Below are 25,737 nucleotides of genomic sequence, written 5' to 3'. Positions count from 1 at the left end.
TATATTAAACAAGAATGAGTTAAAAGTTTCCTGAGTCTGGGTATGGCTTCTACCTATTCTGTCCACTTTCCTAGACTGTACCAGTCATCATCTTGTTCTTGCTGAAAAACTGACTATATTGCCCTGCAATAAAGCATGGCAAAGCTAGCGTTGTGTTCCAGGCTTGCTCGGGAGAACAGAAGACACTTTAGAGTTCACCTCATGCATGTCTTGTTCTGACAAGAGTGGAGCATACTGGGGGCAAAGAGGCTCTCTGCATTCCACTCCTGTCTTCATCTTTCTGTTGAGTTGCCTGATGAAAACAGGACCTGCCCCAACCCCAAGACTGTGGTTCTGGGTCTTAACATGAAGTCTGTGTTCTCCCTGAGATGAGGAAGACAAAGTTTCAGGGTTAACTGACAGGTTTCACTTCTCCTAAAGGTGACTCAAGCTGTCACCCAGTTGCCTGTCAATACATGTTACTGCAGCCATATGGCCATTTCCTTGGCTTTTGCTATGGTTGAGAAACTCTGTCTTGCAGAGGCCTAGATGGCAGACCCAGAGAGATGGCAACCTTCTAGAAAAGCCAAAACAACCCAAATCTTCCCTGGGGCATGAGAAACCTGGCTCCTTACTTGGAGTGTTCCAGGTCCATTCTAAACTCGTGGTCCCCTCCACCATTCTAAGCCTTCCCCAAACAAGACTCACACTGTTAAGTATGTGTGGGACCAGTGAGTTTTCAGAGTTGTGTGGCAGGGGCCTAGCATCCTCCCAGCTTCTTTTCCCCTTCCTGCAGTGGCATATGTAAACCTAGATCCTCCCAACCATGCCTCCAAATTCCAGCAGCATATTGTTTCACTTTGAACTTGAAGCCTAATTTCCTAGCAGAGATAACAGTTTTTTAAGCTCATCAAAGGCAGGGATCATTTTGTATTCTTTGGATTTCCTGTGTCTAGCACAGAATAGGCATTCAAAGAGTAACTGAGTAACTGAACTGATTATTCTGGAGCTAAGGAATATTCTGTATGAATTGCTGAGAAGTCCTATTTTCTCTTCCCACTCTGTTTCCAGGGAGAATCAACAGCGTTTGCAAGCAGAATTTTCAGACATGATTGCCAACTCTTTACAGAAAAGACAGGCAGCAGGGATAAGAAGCCAAAAACCCAGACGGGTAGCCAGCTATAAAAAAGGCACTCTGGAATACTTGCAGCTGAATACCACAGACAAGGAGAGCACCTATTTTTAAACCTAAATGAGGTATAAGGACTCACACAAATTAAAATACAGCTGCACTGAGGCAGCGACCTCAAGTGTCCTGAAAGCCTACATTTTCCTGAGACCTCAATAAAGCAGAAATGTACTTAGGCTTGGCTGCCCTGTCTGGAACATGGACTTTCTTGCATGAATCAGATGTGTGTTCTCAGTGAAATAACTACCTTCCACTCTGGAACCTTATTCCAGCAGTTGTTCCAGGGAGCTTCTACCTGGAAAAGAAAAGAAATGAATAGACTATCTAGAACTTGAGAAGATTTTATTCTTATTTCATTTATTTTTTGTTTGTTTGTTTTTATCGTTTTTGTTTACTGGCTCTTTTTCCTTCTGTATTCATAAGATTTTTTAAATTGTCATAATTATATTTTAAATACCCATCTTCATTAAAGTATATTTAACTCATAATTTTTGCAGAAAATATGCTATATATTAGGCAAGAATAAAAGCTAAAGGTTTCCCAAGGCTGTGTATGCGTTTCTACCTATTTTGCCCATTTTCCTGGAATACATCAGTCACATCATCTTGTGCTTACTGAAAAACTGACTACATTCACTCACACTGAAGTACGGCAAAGCCAGCATTGTTGCTCAAGGGTGAGAACCTTGAAGGTTAGTATCACTTGCTACATATGAGGGAATTTTTGACCTTTATACAGAGGTGTTGCTTCAGCTTGTCCAATTAACAATGTGGATGGCAGTGATCCAAGTATGGGACCCAGGCAAAAGTCAAGTTCCTGTACTGCACTTTTCTAACTATAAAGTAATCCATGTCTCCAGGCTCCTGATCTTTCATCAGTAAATTATGAATTGTAATACCCACTTCATTTTAGACTGTGCCGCCCCCTCCCCCAAGCTGGCATAACACTACTCACAGATAATTTCCTTAGACCCACAGTTTACAAGGTAAAAGGAGGGAATTGGAGATGGAAGTTTGATCTCCCCACCGGTCTGAGAATCTTCACAAGAAGCTCACTCTGGTCCTGTCTCATGAACCATTGCAAGTACCAGGTGGGCTGAAACACCAGGGGTGAAGTGGGGACGAAAAGCGGAGGTGCTGATTGCTGAAACTAACATGCAGATCTTGCAGCTGCTCTGTACTCCAATCAGCAGAGATGCCACACTGAGAAAACTGGATGATGCAACAGTCCTACTCTAGGCAAAACCCACAGGAAAGCCTGAATCCCTGGTTAGATTTCCCACAAAGCCCAGGTGCTAATGTGGAACCTTCCTCTTACTTGGAAACAACTAAAAGGTTTTTCCCTTTTAAACAAACTTTAAATTCTAGCACTCTCTTAAGGCTTCCCCAGACCAGGAAGCAATAGCAGACCAGTGACTAAGTTACAACACTAAGCACTAAAAGTCTACCACCACCAAGAATACCTGTAAAAGCTGGAAGAGGTGACCATCTCCTCAAATGTGCGGGCATCAATGTAAAGACACAAGGATTGTGAAAACTCAGGGAAATATGATACCATCAAAAGAAACCAACAAAGCTCCAGTAATAGACCCAAAATAATTGAAGGCCCGTAACATGTCTGACAGAATTCAGAAAAATCTTCTTAAAGAGTTCAGGGAAGCACAAAAGAGTATAGATTTAAAAAATTAAATGAAATTTGAAAAAAAATCCAGGAACAAAATGAGAAAATTGACAAAGAAAAAAATATAAAAACACACATAAAAGTAGAAATCTTAGACATAAAGGATAAAATAGCTAAACTGGAAAAGCTCATTATAAAGATTCAACAACATATTTAATCAGAGGAAAGAATCAATGGGCTTGAAGACAGGACATATGAAATTACCCATCAGAAAAGAAAAAAAGAATTATAGGATACCATCAAGCAAACTAACCTTCATATAATAAGAATTCCTAAAGAAGATGAGAGAGAAAAGAGCCATATTTTAAAAATTATAGCTGAAAGATTTTCAAATCTGAAGAAAGATGATAGCACTCAGGTACAGGAAACTCAGAGGTCACCAATCGAATTCAAAGAGGAATTCCCCAAATCATATCATAATCAAACTATCAAAAATCAAAGATAAAGAAGGAATATTCAAACCAGGAAGAGAAAAAAAAAGCACATTCAATAGAGCCCCAATATAGCTTGCAGTAAATCTCTTAGCAGAAACTTTGCAGACTAGGAGACAGTGAGATATATATTCAAAGTACTGAGAAAAAGATACTGTCAGCTAAGAATACTGTATGCAACAAAGCTATCTTTCAAACATGAAGGAAAGATAAAGACTTTCCTAGACCAAAAAAAGAAAAAAAAAACAAACCCTGAGGGAATTAATCAACATCAGGCTTGTCATACAAGAAATCCTAAAGGGAGTCCAGCAGTCTAAAAGAGAAGGATGTTAACATCTAACAAGAAAACATCTGAAGGTATAAAACTCACTGGTAAAAGTAAGAATAGAAATTCAGAATACTCTAGTACTGTAATTATGATATATAAACCAATTATATCTTAATTATGGAGACTAAAACTTATTAAAGATGATAATAACTACAACAATTGGTTGAGAGGCAATATAAAGAGATGTAAACTAAAACATCGAAAAGTCAAAACGTGGAGGGGGAATGATGTTAAAGTATAGTGTGTTTTGTTGCTTTGCTTTTCTTTGCAATCAAAGCTAAGTTCTTTTCCGTTTAAAATAACCTATTATAACTATAAAATGTTTTATGTAAGCCTCATAGTAACCACAAAGAAAGAAATCTATAATAGAGACACTGACAATAAACAGCACAGAATTAAAACATACTACTAGAGAAAATTACTTAACCACAGAGGAAGACAGTATGAGAGGAAGAAAATAAAAAATTTACCAGAAAAATGCAAAAAACACTTACAAGAATGGCAACAGAAAACATGCTCCTATCAATAATAACCTTTAATGTAAATGGATTATATTCTCCAATTAAAAGACATAGAGTAGGGCAGGTATGGTGGTTCACGCCTGTAATCCCAGTACTTTGGGAGGCTGAGGTGATTGGATCACTTGAGGCCAGGAGTTCGAGACCAGCCTGGCCAACATGGTGAAACTCCATCACTACTAAAAATACAAAAATTAGCCAGCATGGTGGCACACATCTGTAATCCCAGCTATTCGGGTGGCTGAGGCACAAGAATCACTTGAACCCAGGAGGTGGAGGTTGCAGTGAGCTGAGCCTGTACCACTGCACTCCAGCCTGGGCAACAGAGTGCGACTCTGTCTCAAAAAAAAAAAAAAAAAAAAAGATATAGAGTAGCTGAATGAATTTTTGTTTAAAGAAAAACAGGACCTAACTACATGCTATCTATAAGAAACTGCACCTCTGAAGATACGTGCAGACTGAAATCAAAGGAATGGGAAAAGATATTCCATGCAAATGGAAACCAAAAAGATCAGGAGTAGCTGTACTTATATCATATAAAATAGACTGAGGTCAAGAATAGTATACAAACAATAAATAAAGCTATTATATAAATATAGTATTATTTATATAATAAATTATATAAATTTTAATTATATAATTTAATAAATATATAATTTAATAAATTATAAATTATATAATAATTTATATAATATAATATAATAAATTATATAAAGGAGTCAATGCAACAGGGAATATAGTAATTGTAATACATATGAACCCAATACTAAGGTAAAATGTAAAGCAAATATTAATAGACCTGAAGGGAGAGATTGTTTAGAATATAAAAGTAGTAGGGGACTTTAGCACCCCACTTTTAGCAATAGACATATCATCCAGACAGAAAATTAATAAACATGGAGGTTAAACTGTACTCTAGATCGAATGTACCTAACAGACTTTTACAGAGCATTCCACCTAACAACTACAAAATGCACATTTTTCTCAACAGTGCATGGAGCATTTATCAGGACAGATAATATATGCAGGCACAAAACAAGTCTTAATAAATTTAAAGTCAAAATTATATTAAGTATCTTTTCTGACTGCAGTGGAATAAAACTAGAAATCAGTAACAGGAGAATTTGACACAGTGGGCATAGGCATGTGAAAAAAAAGAAGAAAAAAAAAACAGGAGAAACTTTGGAAACTCTACAAATACACAGAAATTAAACAACATGCTCCTGAATTACTATTAGGTCAAGGAAGAAATTAAGAGGGAAATTAACATTTTTCTTAAGACAAGTGAAAATGGAAATACACCATACAAAAATCTATGAAACACAGCAAAAGCAGTTCTAAGAGGGAAGTTTATAGCAATAAATGCCTACATTGAAAAAGTAGAAAGATCTCAAGCAAGATGATTTTCACCTCAAGAACTAGAAAAACAAGAACAAACTTAACCCAAAATTAGTAGAAAAAAGAAATAATAGAATGGAATTAAATGAAATAGAGATTTTTAAAACAATACAAAAGATCAACAAAGCAAAAAAAAATTAAAAAAAAATAAACAAAACAACATGCCTTTAGCTAGACTTACTAAGAAAAAGAGAAGACTCAAATAAATAAAATCAAAGATGATAAAGGAAACATGACAACTGATACCACAGAAATACAAAGAATCATAAGAGACTAGGAACAACTAAATAACAATAGATTAGAAGATCTAGAAGAAATGTATAAATTTCTGAACACATACAACCTATCAAAATTGAATCATAAGAAATAGAAAACCCAAACAGAACAATAACAAGTAACAAGATTGATGTAGTAATAAAAACTCTCCCATCAAAGAAAAGTCCAGGACCCAATAGCTTTACCGCTTAATTCTACCAACATTTGAAGAAAAATTAATACCAATTCTACTCAAACTATTTCAAAAAGTTAAGGAGAAGGGAATACTTCCAAACTTATTGTCCAAGGCCAATGTTATTCTGATTCCAAAACCAGACAAGGACTTCAAACCAATACCACTGATGAACATACATGCAAAAACCCTCAACAAAATACTAGCAAATAAAATTCAACAGTATATTGAAAACACCATTCACCATGATCAAGTGGAATTCATCTCAGGGATGCAAGGATGGTTCAACATACACAAATTAATAAAGATGATAAACCACAGTAACAAAATCAAGGATAAATACCATAAAATCATTTTCATTGATGCTAAAAAAGCTTTTAATAAAATTCAGCTTGCCTTCATGATAAAAATTCTCAACAAATTGCACATAGAAGAAACATACTTCAACACAATAAAGGCCACAATGATAAAAACCCACAGTTAACATCATAATGAACAAAGAAAAGTTGAAAACTTTTTCTCCAAGATTTGAAGCAAGATAAGGATACCCACATTTACCTCATAATTTCAACATAGTATTGAAAGTTCTAGCCACAGCAGTTATGCAAAAAGTTCTAGCCAGAGCAGTTATGCAAGAGAAAGAAATAAATGGCATCCAAACTGGAAAGAAGGAAGTCAAATTGTCCCTGTTGGTAGACAACATAAACATATCTATAGAAAAACCTAAAAGACTCCACCAAAAACTGTTAGGACTAATAAATAAATTTAGAAAAGTTGCAGGATACAAAACCAACATAGAAAAATCAGTAACATATCTGTATTTCAGTAGCAAACTAACTGGAAAAAAATCAAGAGAGCAATTCTGCTTACAATAGCTTCAAGAAAAAAAAATACCTAGGAATAAACTTAACAAAGGAGTTAAATGATCTCTACAATAAAACCTATAAAACATTGATTAAAGAAATTGAAGAGGACATAAATAAATGGAAAATATTCCATGTTCATGGATTCAAATAATTAATATTATAAAAATGCTTGTATTACCCAAAACAATGTACAGATTTAATGCAATTCCCATCAAAATACTAATGGCCTTCTTCACAGAAGTAGAAAAAAAATTAAATTCATATGGAAATCCAAAAGACCCCAGAAAGCCAAAGCAATTTGGAACAGAAAGAACAAAGCTGGAGGCATTTCACTACCTGATTTCAAAATGTACTATAAAGTTGCAGTAACCAAAACTACAGGGTACTGGTATAAAAACAGACACATAGACTGATAGAATAGAATGGAGAACACAGAAATAAATATATGTCTTTACATTCAACTGATTTTCAACAAAAACATCATGAACATGTACTAGAGAAAAGACAGTCTCTTCAATAAGTGAGGGTAGGAAAACTATATATCCACATGCAAAAGAATGAAACTAGACCCCATGTCTCACCATAAACAAAAATCAACTCTAAGTTGGTTAAAGACTTAAACATGAAACCCAAAACTATGAAAGTACTAGAAGAAAACATAGGGAAAACACTTCAAGACATTGGCTTAGGCAAAAGGTTTATGGCTAAGACCTCAAAAGCATAGTCAAAAAAAACAAAATAGACAAATGGAACTATATTTAACTAAAAACTTCTGCAAAGTAAAGGAAACAATCAACAGAGTGAAGAGACAACCTGTTGAGTGCAATAAAATATTTTCAAACTATTCATCCAACAAATGACTAATATCCAGAATATATAAGTAACCCAAACAACTCAATAGGCAACACACACACACACACACACACACACACACAATCCAAATTAAAATTTCAAAATTAAGCAAAATACCTGAATAGATACTTCTCAAAATAAGACATACAAAACGCCAAGAGATATATGAAAAAATAAATGTTCAACAGGGAAATGCAAACCAAAACCATGGTAAGATATCACTTCACCCCCACTTGTACCTGTAAAGCTATTTAAATTTTTTAAAATTAAAATTAAAAAAAGATATCACCTCGCCCCAGTTAGAATGGCTATTATCAAAAAGACAAAAAATCACAAATGCTGGCAAGGATGTGAAGAATGGAATGCTTGTGCACTGTTGGTGGGAATGAAAATTAGTAAATCCATTATGAAAAACAGTATGAAGGTTTCTCAAAAAATTAAAAATAGATAATAAAAACTACACACAACTAATTAAAAAAATCAATGTACTTTAACATAGGAGTAAAAAATTATGCAAACTAACCAAAGGGAAAAAGAAGTGAATGAAACAAAACGGAGCTACTAAAAGCTGTGGGAGAATATCAAAATGTCTCACATGTATGTGATTGGAATCCCAGCAGACAAAATACTTCAGAAGAAATATTTGAAAAAATAATGGCTAAATAAAGTTACGGTAACCAAAACCACATTATACTGGCATAAAAACAGATACATAGACCAATAGAACAGAGAACACAGAAATAAATTCATGCCTTTATATCCAACTGATTTTCAACAAAAGCACCACAAACATACATTGGAGAAGAGAGTCTCTTCAATAAATAAGGGTAGGAAAACTATAGATCCACATGCTGAGAATGAAAGAGTTTACCAAATGTAATGACAGCCACCAAATCACAAGTTTAAGAATCTCAAAGAAATCCATTTAGGATAAATTCCCAAACCCACATCTGGGCATGTTACATCTAAACTGCTGAAAACCAAAAATAAAGAAAAAATTGTGCAGATAGCCAAACGGGGAAAAAAGACATTGCACAACAGAAGGACAAATATTAAGAATTACTGCAGACTCATATTCTGAAACTATGCAAGCTAAAAGACAATGGAATGACATCTTTGAAATGCTGAGAGAAAAAAAAAGAATTTTATACCCAGCAAAAAAAAAATACACATATTTCAAAATAAAAAATAAAGATGTTCATGCCCCTAAAATGAACGTGAGGGTTTATTGTCAGCAGACGAATTCTATAGTAAATTTTAAATAAGGTTCTTCAGGCAGAAGACATTCAATACCAGATACAGACTAGGATCCATACAAAGAAATGAATGGTACTGGAAATAGAATATATACAGGTAAAATTTTTTTATTTTTAAATGTTCTAAAACTAGTCATGTGTTTACCTTCTTGTTTTTGATTTCCTATTGAATTGCACAGATTTAGAAAATTGTAGCTTTATTTTAGTTTCCTTTATGACATTTCACCAAAGGAGACATATAAATGCAAACATATATCTACATATATAAATGTTCAACATCATTAGTCATTAGTAAAGTATAATTAACACAACAAAAAAGATAATACCACATACTTATTAAAATGGCTACAACTAGAAGTCTGACAATATGAAGTGCTGATGGGGATGCAGAGCAAATGGAACTCTCATACATTGTTAACAGGTATTTAAAACAGTAAAGAAACTTTGGAAAATACTTTAGCCCTTTAAAATATGAATTAAATAGACACAATAGGATCTAACAACACCACTCCAACATGATTATGCAAATAAAATGAAAACTATGTTCATATGAATATGTTTCTGAATGTTTATATTAGTATTATTGATAAATTTTAAAAAACATACTTTTCAACAAGTATATGAATAAACTATGGAGTACCCATACAATCATATGCCACTGAGCAATAAAAAATAAACTATTGTTCATAAAATATCATGAGTGCAATGGATCAATAAAAAAGTTAAGAAAAAAATTTTTAAAAAATTTTGAAACAAATAAAAATGGATATTCAACATACCAAAACCAATGGGATATAGCAAAACCAGTTCTAAGAGGACATTTTATAGCAATAAACATCTACATCAAAAAATAGCAAAAGATTTCCAATAAACAACCTAATGATGCACCTTAGAGAATTATAAAATCAATAGCAAACTAAGCCCAAAACTAGTAGAAGGAAAAAAAATAAAGATTAGAGAAGAAATAAATGAAATTAAGACTAAAAACACAATATCAACAAAATGAAAAGTTGGTTTTTTGAAAACATAAACAAAATTGTCAAATGCTTAGCTAAACTAATAAGGAAAAAAGATTCAAATAAAAAAATTCAAAGATGAAAAAGGAGACATTACAACTGATACCACCAAAAATTCAAAGGACATTAGATACTATTATCAGCAACTGTATGCCAGTAAGTTGGAAAATCTAGAAGAAATGGAAAATTCCTAGACTGATACAACCAACCAAGATGGAATCATGAAGAAACAGAAAACCTGAACAGACTAATAATGAGAATGAGATAGAAATAATAAAAGGCTTCCCATTAAAGAAAAGCCCAAGAACTGATGGCTTTACTGCTAAATTAAACCAAAAATTTAAAGAAAAATTAATATCAATTCTGCTCAAACTTTTGAAAATAATTGATGAGAAGGAATTGTCCCTAACTCATTCTGTGAGGCCAGCATTACCTTGATTCCAAAACAAAGACACCACAACCACCACCACCACAACAACAACAACAAAAACCTGTAGGCCAATATCACTAATAAATGTAAATACAATAAACCTCAGCAAAATACTGGCAAAATACTGGATTCAACTACACATTAAAAAGATGATTCATCATGATCAAGTGGGAATCATCCCAAGGATGCAAGGATGGTTCAGTATATGCACGTTAACAAATGTAATACACCACATTAACAGAATCAAAGACAAAAACCATAAGATTATTTCAATAGATCCAGAAAAAGCATTTGATAAAATTCACCATCCTTTCATGATAAAAACTCTCAACAAATTAGACAGGGAAGGAGCATACCTTAACACAATAAAGGCCATATATTTCAAATTCACAGCTAGCATCATACTCAATGGGGGAAACTGGAAAGCTTTTCCTCTAAGATCTAGAACAAGACATGATGCCTACTTTTATTTAATATTGGACGTCCCAGCCAAGCAAATAGGCAAGAGAAAGAAAAGAAAGCATCCAAATTGAAAATAAGAAAATCAAATTGTCCCTGCTTCCAAGTGACATAATCTTATATATACAAAACCCTACAGACACCACCAAAATTCTGTTAGAACTAATAAACAAATTTAGTACAGTTGCAGAATACAAAATAAACATACCAAAATCTGTAGTGTTTCTATATGTCAATAGTAAACAACCTAAAAAAAATCAAGGAAGCAATCTACAGATTTTCTGCAATCCCTATCAAAATACCAACGATATTCTTCATAGAAATAGAAAAAACAATCTTGAAATGTATACAGAACCACAGAAGACCCCAAATAGCCAAAGCAATCTTGAACAAAACGAACAAAGCCGGAGGCATCACACTACCTGACTTCAAAATATGCTACAAAGCTGTAATAATCAAAACAGTATGATATTAACATAAAAATAGACACACAGACCAATGGAACAGAATAAAGAATACAGAAAGAAATTCATGCACTTACATCTAACTAATTTTTGGCAAAGACACCAAGAACACACACTGGGGAAAAAAGATATTTTCAATAAATGGTGCTGAGACTGAATCCCTATCTCTTAATGTATATAAAAATTAACTCAAAATGAATTAACTTAAATGTAAAAACAGAAACTAAAAAACTTCTAGAAGAAAACATAGGAAAAATGACTCAGGACATTCGTCTGAACAAGGATTTTTTGGGAAAGGTCTCAAAAGCACAAACAAACAAAAACAAAGATGGACAAATAAGAGTCCATCAAACTAAAAAGCTTCTGCATAACAAAGGAAACTAATCAATGAAGTGAAGTGATAACCCAGAGAAAGGAAAAGATATTTGCAAATTACCAATCCAACATGGGATTAAGAACCAGAATATATAAGAAATTCAAACAATTTAATAACAAAAAATTAATAATCTAATTTTAAAATAGGCAAAAAGACCTCAGTAGACATTTCTTGAAAAACGTAAAACAGAAATGGCCCATGGGTATATAAAAAAGTTCAATATCATTAATCACCAGATAAATGCAAAGCAAAATTACAATGAGATATCATCTCACCCCAGTTGAAATGGCTTTTACTCAAAAGACAGGCAATAACAAATGTTAATGAGGATGTAGAGAAAGAGGAACACTTGTACACTGTTGGTGAGAATGCAAATTAGTACAGACACTATAAAGAACATTATGATGATTTCTCTAAAAACTAAAAATAGGACTACCATATGACTCAGCAATCCCACTGCTGGGTATATATCCAAGAGAAAGAAAATCAGGATATTGAAGAGATATCTGCATTCCCATGTTTATTGCAGCACTCTTCACAATAACCAAAACATGGAATTAACTTACGTGATTACCAATGGATGAATAGCTAAAGAAAACGTGCTGTATATATATAATGAAATCTCATTCAACCATAAAAAGGATGAAATACTGTCATTTGCTGTAAGATGAATGGAACTGGAGGACATTATGGGTAAGTGAAATAAGCCAGGTGCAGAAAGACAAATATTGTATATTCTTACTCATGTGTGGGAGTTAAAATAAAAATCGATTTCATGGAGGTAGTAAATATAACAGTGTTTACCAAAGGCTGGAAAGGGTAGTGGAAAAGGGGGGGGTGAAGAGGGATTGGTTAATGGATAAAAATATAGTTAGATAGAAGGAATAAGATTTAGTGTTTGGCAGCACAATAGAGTGCCTATGGCTAACAATAGTTTATTGTATATTTCAGAGCTAGAAGAGAAGATTTGGGATGTTCCCAACACAAAGAAATGATAAATGTTTGAGGTAATGGGTATCCCAATTACCCATATGTGATTATCACATATTGTGTGCAAATATCTAAATGTCATATGTAATACATAAACATGTACAACTATTACGTATCCATAGAAAATAATAAATAACAAAATTAAATGTTAAAAAGCCAATATAGATGATTCCTTAAACACAATTCCCTAAGAGAAACCAGACCCCAAAGACTATATATTGCATGATTTCACTTAAATGACTTTTTGGGAAAGGAAAAATTCTAGAAATGGAAACTAGGTCAGTGATTTCTAGGAATTGTCAGCTGGAAGAATTTGATTACAAATTCTAGGAATTGTGAGCTGGAAGAAGTCCAGGTTCCGTGGCTCATGCCTGTAATCCCAGCACTTTGGGAGGCTGAGGCAGGCAGATTGCTTGAGCTCAGGAGTTCAAGACCAGCCTGGGCAACATGGTGAGACCCCATCTCTACCAAAAATACAGAAAAAAATTGCCGAGTGTGGTGGTGTGTGCCCATGTTCCCAGCTACTTGGGAGGCTGAGGTGGGAGGATCATTTGAGCCTGGAGAGCAGAGATTGCAGCAAGCCCAGATTGTGCCACTGCAACCCAGTCTGGGTGACAGAAAGAGAACCTGTCTCAAAAAAAAAAAAAAAAAAGAAGAAGAAGAAGAGAAGAAGAAGAAGAAAAAAGATAGAACAAATGAATTTTGGAGGTAATGTAATTGTCTCATATGGTACTGTGATGGTAAACACATGACCATGCATCTCTCAAAATTTCAGAACTGTATACCACAAAGGAAGACTTTCACTGCAAGCAATTCTTTATGAAGCAATCAGATGTGGATGGAACCCAATATGGAATGCAGAATGTGAAAAATAAATCTAACTTTATTATACAGAATGGCATACCCTTATTGAAGAGGGTGGTAAAGAAAGGAGCTGACATAAGATACTTTGGAAAACAGCATTTTTAGTGGATTCTGTAAGGCTAAAAAAAGCACTGTACAAAACATTGTAGTCTAATTGATAAATTTGTTTTTCAGAAGAGGGTAAGTTAGAATTGAAACCACTTTAAATGTAGACTAGGTCAATTAGATAAATATATTTTAGATATGAGCAACGGGTTTCTCACTGTCAGAGAAAAAATTTATAAATAAACAAAAAAGGAATGCCAGAATTAACCTTGAAGAGCTGGATTGGATCATTAGTAACACTATGAATCTTGTTGATTTTTAATAGATAGCTAGAGAAATAAATGTATATGTGAGTATATACTAACTCACTGAGAAGACCTAGAATTAGTAATACCCCCAACAGCAATGAACATAACTAGTGTCCAGATTGTGGTTTCTAAATACCTTTTTTTTTTTTTTTTTTAATATAGGGTCTTGCTCTGTCATCCAGGCTGTGGAGTGCAATATTGCAATCATGGCTCACTGCAGCCACAAGTTCCCAGGCTCAAGCAATCCTTCTACCTCAGCCTCCCGAGTAGCTAGCATATGGACCATGCCCAGTTTTGTTGTTGTTATTTACTTTTTGTAGAGATGGGGGCCTCACTATTTTGCCCAGGCTGGTCTCAAATTCCTGGCCTCAAACAATCCTCCTGCCTCAGCCTTCCAAAGTGCTGGGATTATAGGCATGAACCACAACACCCAGCCCCTAGCTATTATTCTTAAAAAGAACCAGGACTCCTTAGGGAAGTGATTGATTTCAAGGCTGTGACAGGAAAAGTACAAAATAAGACTGGATCATCTCACATTGCCAGAAAGTAATGAGGTGCAAAAAAACCACCAAAAAACAAAAAATGGAGGCTTGTCAAAATGTCATGGAAGTCAATTTTAAAAAGCTCCGAATGACTAAAGCTGAAACAAAAATAATGAAATAAAGTATTGAATTATAACCTAAAGAATAAAGTAAATATCCATGACTCCATACAGATATAAATAAATGATTAACCATAAATAACTGATAGAGAAGAGACAACTCCACCTTACAGAAAAATCATATTAATAAGTAGAAAAATGAAGAAAATTTAAAAATAAATATTAGAACACTACTGTAATCATTGCTACTGGCAAGGTCCACCAATTAATGCTAATATTTGTGAGTAAAAGTTTAAGAAGAAAGAGGATATTTGCATAATTTCAAAGTACCTTCCTTCAAATATTTATTGTTACATAGAAAACATAGAAATTTAAAGTGGAGAAGCCTTCAGATACCACAATAACCAGATAATTAAGGTTAATTTCACAAGGAATGACATATTAACATCATGTTATGCACTGGGAGGGTTCTAATACCTCTGTAATATTCTTCCTTAAAATGAATAACCTCGGGAGAAAGAAAGATGGCTGACTAGACATAGCCAGGGGGAACAGCTGCTACTGAGAGACCGAGACAACTGGTACACTCCTAACAGATCTTCAGAGTGAAAGCACTGAGAGTGGATGGAGGGAAGACACAGAAGCTGGACTGAAGCAGGAAGAACCTGTGAATCCTGCATGGGGCTACCATGAACTGGGATTTGTTTCTGGCCCCCAGTGACTCCAGGGGAATGGGTGAGTTGAATGTTCAAGGAGCAAGGGTTCTGAACCAGGCTGAGATGTCTGAAATGACAGAAATAGAATTCAGAATATGGGACAGTTGTGGTGGCTCATGCCTGTAATCCCAGCACTCTGGGAGTCTGAGGTGGGTGGATCACCTGAGGCCAGGAGTTTGAGACTAGCCTGGCCAACATGGTGAAACCCCATCTCTACTAAAAATACAAAAATTAGCTGGGCATGGTGGTACATGCCTGTCATCCCAGCTGCTCAAGAGGCTGAGGTGGGAGGATCACTTGAACCTGGAAGGCAGAAGTTGCAGTAAGCCAAGATTGTGCCACTGCACTCCAGCCTGGGCAACAGAGTGAGATTCTGCCTCAGGAGAAAAAAAAAAAAAAGAAGAAAAAAATCAGAAAATGGAGAGGAATGAAGATCATGGAGATGCAGGAGTACATTGAAACCCAATCCGAGGAAGCTAAGAATCGCAATAAAATGATGCAGGAACTGAGAGATAAAATAGCCAGTATAGGAAAGACCATAACTGACCTCATAGAGCTGAAAAACACACTACAAGAATTTAATAATGTAATCACAAGTATTAATAGCAGAATAGACCAAGCAGAGGAAAGAATCTCAGAGCTTGAAGACTGGCTTTCTGATATAAGACAGTAACACAAGAATAGAGAAAAAAGAATGAAAAGGAATGAACCAAACCTCTGAGAAATATGTGATAATGTAAAGAGACCAAATCTATGATTCACTGATGCCCCTGAAAGAGATTAGGAGAGTGTAAGCAATTTGGAAAACGTATTTCAGGATATCATCCATGAGAATTTCCCCAACCTAGCTAGAAAGGCTGACATTCAAATTCAGGAAATGCAGAGAACCCCAATAAGATACTTTACAAGAAGATCATCCCCAAGAAACATAATCATCAGATTCTCCAAGGTTGAAATAAAAAGCAAAATGTTAAAGGCAGCTAGAAATATCAGGCCACCTACAAAGGGAAGCCCATCTGACAAATAATGGACCTCTCAGAAGAAACTCTATAAGCCAGAAGAGTTTGGGGACCAATATTCAACACTCTTAAAGAAAAAAAATCCAACCCAGGATTTCATATCTGGCCAAACTAAGCTTCAAAAGCAAAGGAGAAATAAGATCCTTTTTAGACAAGCAAATGCTGAGAGAATTCATTACCACTAGACCTGCCTTACAAGAGCTCCTGAAGGAAGCACTAAATATGAAAAGATTGTTACCAGCCACTACGAAAACACAATGAAGTACACAGACCAGTGACACTAAAAAGCAATCACATAAACAAGTCTGCATAATAACTGGCTAACATCATGATGACTGGATCAAATCCACACATATCAATACTAACTTTGAACATAAATGGACTAAATGCTCCCAATCGAAAGGCACAGAGTGGCAATCTGGATAAAGAACCAAGACCCATTGGTATGCGGCTTTCAAGAGACCCATTTCACATGCAATGACACCCTTAGGCTCAAAATAAAGGAATATAGAAATATCTACCAAGCAAATGAAAAACAGAAAAAAGCAGAGGTTACAATCCTAATTTCAGACAAAACAGACTTTAAATCAATAAAGATCAAAAAAGACAATGACAGGCATTAAATAATGGGAAAGGGTTCAATTCCACAAGAAGACCTACTTATCCTAAATATATATGCACTCAACACAGGAGAACCCAGATTCATAAAGCAAGTTCTTAGAGATCTTCAAAGAGACATAGACTCCCACACAATAATATTGGGAGACTCCAACACCCACTGACAGCATTAGACAGATCACCTAGGCAGAAAATTAACAAAGACATCTAGGACCTGAACTCAGCACTGGACCTGAGAGACACCTACAGAACTCTCCACCCAAAAGCAACAGAATATGCATTCTTCACATTGCCACATGATACTTACTCTAAAATTGATCACATTATTGAACATAAAATACTCCTCTGCAAATGTAAAAGAATTGAAATCATAACAACCACTCTTTGAGACCACAGCAAAATCATATTAGAAATCGAGGCTAAGAAATCTGCTCAAAACCATACAATTACCTGGAAATTGAACAACCTGCTCCTGAATGACTTTTGGGTAAATAATGAAACTGAGGCAGAAATTAAGAAGTTCTTTGAAACTAATGAGAACAAAGATACAACATACCAGAATCTCTGGAACACAGCTAAGGGAGTGTTAAGAGAGAAATTTCCAACACTAAATGCCCACATCAAAAAGTTAGAAATATCTTAACTTAACAACCTAGCATCATAACTAAAAGAACTAAAGAACCAAGAGAAAACCAACCCCAAAGCTAGCAGAAGACAAAAAATAACTAAACTCAGAGCTGAACTAAAGGAGATTGAGACATGAAAAAACACTCAAAAGATCAGCAAATCCAAGAAGTGGTTTTCTGGAAAAATTAATGAACTAGATAGACCACTAGCTAGAGTAATAAAAAATAAAAGAGAGAAGATCCAAATAAACACAATTAGAAATGACTAAGGGGATATTGCCACTGACTCTACAGAAATACAAATAACTATCAAATAACATTATAAACACTTCTATGCACATAAACAAGAAAATATAAAAGAAATGAGCAAATTCCTGGACACATACACCCTCCCAAGACTGAGCCAGAAGAAATTGAATCCCTGAATAGGCCAATAATATGCTCCAAAATGGAATCAGTAATAAATAGCTTACCAAAAAAAAAAAAAAAAAAAAAACAGCCCAGGACCAGACAGATTCAAGCCAAATTCTACCAAATGTACAAAGGAGAGTTGGTACTATTTCTACTGAAACTATTCCAAAAAAACTGAGGAGGAGGGACTCCTCCCTAACTCATTCTATGAGGCCAGCCTCATCCTGATGCCAAAACCTGGCAAAGACACAACAACAAAAAAAGGAAACTTCAGGCCAATCCCTTGATGAACACTGATGCAAAAATCCTCTAACAAAATACTGGCAAACCAAATTCAGCAGCACATCAAAAAGCTCATCAACCATAATCAAGTAGGCTTCATCCCTGAGATGCAAGTTTGGATCAACATACACAAATCAATAAATGTGATTCATCACATGACCAGAACTAAAGATTGATTACCTCAATAGATGCAGAAAAGGCTTTCAATAAAATCAAACATCACTTCATGTTAAAAACTCTCAATAAACTATGTATTGAAGGAACATGCCTCAAAATAATAAGGGCCATCTATGACAAACCCACAGCCAACATCATACTGAATAGACAAAAGCTGGAAGCATTCCTTTTGAAAACTGGCACAAGACAAGGATGCCCTCTCTCATCACTCCTATTTAACATCATATTGGAAGTCCTGGCCAGAGCAATCAGGCAAGAGAAAGAAATAAATAAAGCACATCCAAACAGGAAGAAAGGAAGTCAAAGTATCACTGTTTGTAGACAATATGATCCTATATCTTAAGAAACCCCATAATCTCAGCTTAAAACTCCTTAAACTTACAAAAAACTTCAGCAAACTCTCAGGATACAAATGTACAAAATCACTAGCATTCCTATATACCAAAAACAGTCAAGCTGACAGCCAAATCTGAAATGCAATCCTATGCACAATTGCCACAAAAAGAATACAATACCTAGGAATACAGCTAACCAGGCAGGTGAAAGAGCTCCACAAGGAGTACTACAAAACGCTGCCCAAAGTAACCAGAGATGGCCAGGCATGGTGACTCACACCTGTAATCCCAGCACTTTAGGAGACCAAGGCAGTTGAATTACCTGAGGTCAGGAGTTTGAGACCAACCTGGTCAACATGGCAAAACCCCATCTCTACTAAAAATACAAAAATTAGCCGGGCATGGTGGCACATGCCTGTAATCCCAGCTACTTGGGAGGCTGAGGCACGAAAATTGCTTGAACCTGGGAGGCGGAGGTAGCAGTGAGCCAAGATCTCATGACTGCACTCTAGCCTGGGTGACAGAGTGAAACTGTGGAAAAAAAAAGAAGGAAGGAAGGAAGAGAAAAAAGAAACCGGAGATGACACAAACAAATGGGAAAACATTCCATGCTCATGGACAGGAGGAATCAATATTGTTAAAGTAGTCATACTGCCCAAAGCAATGTAGAGATTCAGTGCTATTCCTATTAAATTACCAAAGACATTCTTCACAGAACTAGAAAAAACTATTTTAAAAATCGTATGGAACCAAAAAGGAGCCCAAATAGCCAAGGCAATCCTAAGCATAAAGAAAAAAGCTGGAAGCATCATGCTACCTGATTTCAAATTATACTATAGGGCTACAGTAACCAAAACAGCATGGTACCGGTACAGAAACAATCACATGGACCAATGGAACAGAATAGAGAGCCCAGAAATAATGCCACATACCTACATACATGTCTGTAGGTGATGTCACATCTGATCTTTGACAAAGCTAACAAAGACAAGCAATGGGAAAGGACTCTCTATTCAATAAACGGGATATTTGGCTAGTCATATGGGATAACTGGCTAGTCATATGCAGAAGATTGAAATTGAACTCCTTCCTTATACCATATACAAAAATTAACTCAAGATGGGTTAAAGACTTAATTAATTAATTACTTTATTATTTATTTATTTATTTTGAGATGGAGTCTCCCTCTGTCGCCCAGGCTAGAGTGCAGTGGCATGATCTCGGCTCACTGCAACCTCTGCATCCTGGGTTCAAACGATTCTCCTGCTTCAGCCTCCCGAGTAGCTGGGATTACAGGCATACACCACCATGCCCAGCTAATTCGTCTATTTTTTTTAGTAGAGACGGGATTTCTCCATGTTGGCCAGGCTGGTCTCCAACTCCTGGCCTCAGATGATCGGCCCACCTCAGCTTCCCGAAGTGCTGGAATTACAGGCGTGATCCACCGCGCCCAGCCTTAAAGACTTAATTTAAATGTACAACCCAAAACTATAAAAACCCTGGAAGACGACCTAGGCAATACCATTCTGGACATAGGAACAGGCATAGATTTCATGATGAAGACGTCAAAAGCAATTGCAACAAAAGCAAAAATTGACAAATGAGATCTAATTAAAGGCTTCTGCACAGCAAAAGAAACTATCAACAGAGTAAGCAGACAGCCTACAGAATGGGAGAAAATATTTGTAAACTATGCATCTGACAAAGATCTAATATCCAGCACCTATAAAGAACTAAAACAAATGTATAGGAAAAAACAAAAAGTAGTCAAAGAGCAAGAACAGACAGTTTTCAAAAGAAGACATATATGCAGCCAACAAGTATATGAAAAAAAGCTTAATATCGCCGATCATTAGAGAAGTGCAAATCAAAACCACAGTGAGATACCATCTCATTCAAGTCAGAATGGCTATTAAAAAGTCAAAATAGCCCAGCATGGTGGCTCACGCCTGTAATCCCAACACTTTGGAAAGCTAAGGTGAGCGGATCACCTGAGGTGAGGAGTTTGAGACCAGCCTGGCCAACATGGCAAAAATCCCGTCTCTACTAAATACACAAATTAGCTGGGCATAGTGGCAAGTACCTATAATCCCGGCTACTTGGGAGGCTGAGGCAGGAGAATTGCTTGAGCCCGAGAGGCGGAGGTTGCAGTGAGCTGAGATCACGTTGCTGCACTTCAGCCTGGGCAAGAGAGCAAGACTCCATCTAACTAAACAACAACAACAACAACAAAAAAACAGATGCTGGCAAGGTTGTAGGGAAAAGGGAACGTTTATATACTGTTGGTGGGAGTGTAAATTAGCTCAACCATTGTGGAAAACAGTGTGGTAATTCCTCAAAGGGCTAAAAACAGATTTATCATTCAGCTCAGCAATTCCATCACTGGGTATATACCCAAAGGAATATAAATCATTCCAACCATAAAGACACACGCATGTGTACGTTCATTTGCACAGGAACAGAAAACCAAATACCACATTTTCTCACTTATAAGTGTGAGAGCTAAATAATGAGAACAAATGGACACATAGAGGGGAACAATACATACTGGGGCCTATCAGAATGTGGAGGCTGGGAGGAGGATCAGGAACAATAACTATTGGGTAGTAGGCTTAATACCTGGGTGACAAAATAATCTGTATGACAAACTCCTATGACACATGTTAGCCTATATAACAAACCTGCACATGTACTCCTGAACTTAAAATAAAAGTTAAACAAAATGAATAACCTTAATGTAATCGTGAGAAAACATCAGGCCAACTCAAATTGAAGAACATTCTATTAAATACTTAGCCAGTTCTAAAACAATAGAGGAAATAGTGGGACCCTAAGAGGAATTGCTTTTATAAGGTTCTTAGGTCAAAGGACTAAGAAATGAAATAAATTTGAAGTTACAGAGACAACCAGTGGAGGAACTGATAACATTGATAATGGAAGAGGCTAGAGAATAAGACTGAGAGCATTGCAAGTGAGCTGACTCTTCATCTATCATAGTAGGAAATCAGTCATATAATGTCTCAGTTAGTAAAACAATAAACAACTGTAAAGGCATATTGTTGCAATTTATGGTAACAATCTTCAGAAGATGCAAAGGCCAGAAAAGTAAAAAGGGTCAACTCCAGAGACATGGGACTAGTGGAAGAGGAATGTCAGCTAGGTGACTTGCTTTTTATTATAATATTAATGATATTTTCATTTTTTAGCCATCTGCATTTATTACTTAGATTATTTGTAAGAAATAAATATTTTGTCATAAAAATTGAGGGTGATTATATTTTTTAAAGATTCAGAATTGTCTTTAAAATGTATTTTTTCTCATGTGTACAAAATGGCAATTATAGAAGGAAAAATTAACCCATACAATTTTTTTCAGGAACCTAACTATTTGCACAAAATGAAGTATTCCTGTCCTTCTGAGAGTATATTTTGAATGATCATCTAGTCTGTTTTTATGACTAAAAAAGAGCAACAACAACAATGATGTAGGAAATTGCTCCTTTTATGCCTGAGTCCCATGATTTTATTCAGCCAGCACATGGCAGGCCAGCTGTTGAATGATATATTCCAAAACGGTCTTGTTCTAATGGTGGTGATAAGCATTATAAAAATATAATAATATCCATTTTAGAATTCTCCCGGAGGAAGGCTTTGTATTTGCAGCAACAGCACATTGTTTCATGTTTGCTAAAAATGCCATCATCAATTTTCCATGCTTTTATGGAACATAAAACTTTATGTATGTGTACACACATACAAAGACACCATACAGTGCAATCCCAGTTAAAATACATCATATCTTGCACCTTTAAATAACTGCAATTTGGCACTGTGTAGATTACTCCGAGGTCAAATCATTTTATGTATTAACCCAACCCCAGGGTAGATAGATTACATGGCAAAGAAAGCAGTGACATTGTCCTGGCTCAAATGTGTCCTAATATTTGGACAGATTTATGATTTACTACTCATGTTTGTTGCAAAAAAAAAAAAGAGTTATCATTTTCAGTTCTACATTTCTTTGGAAATAAGACCTGCCTTGTCGTTTATACAAGTACAGGTGTTTTGTAAGAGTGTAAATTGCACAGGAGCCTTCTGCGGCTTCTACAGAGATTGTAGCTTGCCCAGTTGCTCACTCAGCTCAAGAACAAAAGCAGTGGCCAGGCGCAGAGGCTCATGCCTGTAATCCAGCACTTTGAGAGGCCAAGGCAGGCGGATCACGAGGTCAGGAGATCTAGACCATCCTGGTTAACAGAGTGAAACCCCATCTCTACTAAAAATACAAAAAATTACCAGGCATGGTGGCACACGCCTGTAGCCCCAGCTACTCGGGAGGCTGAGGCAGGAGAATCGCTTGAACCCAGGAGGCAGAGGTTGCAGTGAGCCAAGATCATGCCACTGCACTCCAGCCTTGGCTACAGAGCCAGAATCTGTCTCAAAAAAAAAAAAAAAAAAAAAAAAAAAAAAAGCAGTAGAGAGCCAGTGCTTCTCAGTCTGTGATGAAGGATGAAGGGGTCTTTTGCTTTTTTCCATTTCACATCTGTCTCAGAATAATACTTTTAAAACCACAAAAATTACATGCTTGCGTGTTGTGACAATATCCAACTGCCATAAAAGTTTCCAGACGCTTACCCTCGCAAAGCCAGGAGAATCCAGAAACAATAACTAGTCACGACAGAGAACTATTTCAGAAAAACACCACAGGAGCCACTGCTTGGCACCTATACCATGAGAGACTGTATGCTGGAAACTGCACCACAGCTGCCCTGGAAGAACTAGTCGCCTCTGCCACCTGCCTGCCGAAAATACTATCTCCCCAAATGTGGTGGCCTCTTCACATTACTCCAAGATTTCCACTTCTTTGCAGCTAGGACTCTGTACGTGATCTAGCTTCTGCTTGGCACAGTCCTAGCTGCAAAGAAGTCTGAGAAATGGTGTTAAACTTTCAAGGAGCCAAACTAGAAAGTGATTAAAAGGGAACCAATTTTCAGTGTCTGCTTCAAGTTCTCTTGTATTGATAGAAATCCTTAGGTGCTCAGATCCTCTGTGTAAACTATCCCTCACCTAACCCCTGCCAAAAGGGTGAAAGAGCCCTATGCATAGCTGTAAATATGCTCCCCTGGTCACAGCTGATTGGAATAAGGTAAACCACTAACCCCTGCAGGGCCAATTCCATTTTCTAGGAAATGCTGCAGGAAGTCACAAGTCAATCAGAGTTGAGTGATGAAGATGGCAGGTCATGTAGAGAGAGCCATGGCTGGAACTAAAATATTTTTTTTTTTTTTTTTTTTTTTTTTGAGATAGAGTCTCACTCTGTCACCCAGGCTGGAGTGCAGTGGCACAATCTCGGCTCACTGCAACCTCTACCTCCCGGGTTCAAGCAATCCTCCTGCCTCAGCCTCCCAAGTAGATGGGATTACAGGCACCCACCACCAGGCCCGTCTAATTTTTGCATTTTTCGTAGAGACGGGGTTTCACCATATTGGTCAGGCTGGTCTCGAGCTCCTGACCTCAGGTGATCCACCTGCCTCGGCCTCCCAAAGTGGAATTGAAATATTTCTACCAAGTGCAGATGGAAGAGGAAGAAACCAATCAGTGAGTAGGCCAAGAAGCATAAAGCAAATACCCTAAGCAAACAAGGAGGAGAGACTACACCACCTCTGAGAGTCAGAGTTTATCCTCACTCCCTAAATGCCAAAGAGTTGGCCTGGGCTTCCTGCTCTGGAGATTCAAGGGCAACCCTGGTACTTTCCTTTAGCAGAACTCCTCCAACCAGAAATTAACTGGTTTTGATGGCAGTGGCTGCTGCCATGACGCTGGCTGCGGCAAGGAGGCACGGGGCTGGGGCTGCACACTACATGGAGCCAGGGGGAGCCCCGCCCCTTCAGAGTTAAGTTGGGAGCTCCCCGAGTGCCGCTGCAGCTGCCCAAATGCAAGCTGCAGACCCAGGCCTCCCGCTCCACGAAGCAGGCAGAAGCCCTGCTCTCCTGGGTGGGGCTGCAACCGCCCAAACTGCTGCTGAGGATCTGAGCCTCCCTGGGTTCTTGGGGGGCCGAGGAGCAGGCAGAATCTGTGCCATAGACTCACGGCTGCAGACCTGGGCCTACCAGGCTCCACAGAACAGGCAGGCAGGAGCCTGAGACAAGCAGAAGCCCCACGCCTTCCGAGTTGCACCCTTCAGAGTTAGCGCAGGACCCAAGAGTCTTTGCAGCCTGCACCCTTGGGACCCCGGTAAGGGCCCCCCCACCCTGTCCCTGCAGGCTTGGCAGTGTCTGCTCTCCCTGCCTGGCCTCTCTCCACTCCCTGTGCCCACCCTGATCTGGGAGCAGGGTTGAGGCCGAGCCCTGGGGCCAAGAATGGCAGAAGGAAACAGATAGATTCCCGGGTGGAAGGGGGCAGATCCCCAGTGAGGCTCCACCTTCAGGCCAGGGAGGAAGACATGTAGTCCTAACAAAAGGACTTGAAGGCCTGTGGGCTGCCAGTCCTGCTGACGGGAGTGGGGACTCATGGTGCTTCTTCTGGCTGCCCATGGCTGCCCATGGACCAATCAGCCTGCACTTCATCCCCTCTGAGGTCCATAAAAGCCCCGGGCTCAGTCAGAACAGGGCGGAGGATGGAGAGGACTCAGAGAGGGAGAAACAATGGGGTGGGACGACCCTCTGTAGACAGGAGCAACCCTCTTCAGGGCCTCCTTTCTGCTGAGAGCAGCAGACATTGGGAAGACCAGTAGCAGAAAGGAGCAGCCCTCTCCAGGGCCTCTGTTCTGCTGAGAGCTGAACACTCCACAGACAACCTACCTGCAGAGAGAAGCTACCCACTGCGGCTCTCCTCTGAGCTGTTTTAACACTTAGTAAAGATCATCTTTGTCTTATTCACCCTTCACTTGTCTGTTACCTCATTCTTATTGGATGCAGGACAAGAACTCGGGCAAAGGCACCACCTGCCACAGAGGTTTCCAGCCAGAAAATTGACACCCCAGAGATCCTGTAACAGTTGCTGTTTGAAGTGTTCACTATTGTTGCTTTTTTTTTTCTACTTTTGCAAAGACGTGTTAG

General features: G+C 37.4%; 1 protein-coding gene and 1 long non-coding RNA gene across 2 annotated transcripts in view; one reads left to right on the top strand and one right to left on the bottom strand.

Annotated features, from left to right (window-relative positions):
- GUCY2C (guanylate cyclase 2C) overlaps window positions 1–1,712 on the top strand; it is an 84,013-nt gene extending 82,301 nt beyond the window's left edge. The window contains exon 27 of the mRNA XM_031000932.3: window positions 1,051–1,712. Within this exon, the coding sequence (XP_030856792.1) occupies window positions 1,051–1,225 (175 nt within the window). The 3' untranslated portion in view covers window positions 1,226–1,712. The remainder of the gene's footprint in view (window positions 1–1,050) is intronic.
- Window positions 1–25,737, bottom strand: part of LOC109029135 (uncharacterized) — a 94,256-nt gene that overhangs the window by 9,583 nt on the left and 58,936 nt on the right. Inside the window, exon 4 of the long non-coding RNA XR_002008165.3 lies at window positions 1,416–1,463. This is a non-coding gene — a long non-coding RNA (uncharacterized lncRNA). The remainder of the gene's footprint in view (window positions 1–1,415; window positions 1,464–25,737) is intronic.

The sequence above is a fragment of the Gorilla gorilla genome, chromosome 10 (assembly GCF_029281585.2).
Source record: "Gorilla gorilla gorilla isolate KB3781 chromosome 10, NHGRI_mGorGor1-v2.1_pri, whole genome shotgun sequence".
Taxonomy (NCBI): Eukaryota; Metazoa; Chordata; class Mammalia; order Primates; family Hominidae; genus Gorilla; species Gorilla gorilla.
Note: the sequence above shows the minus strand (reverse complement) of the source record. Positions and strands in the feature narration are given on the sequence as shown.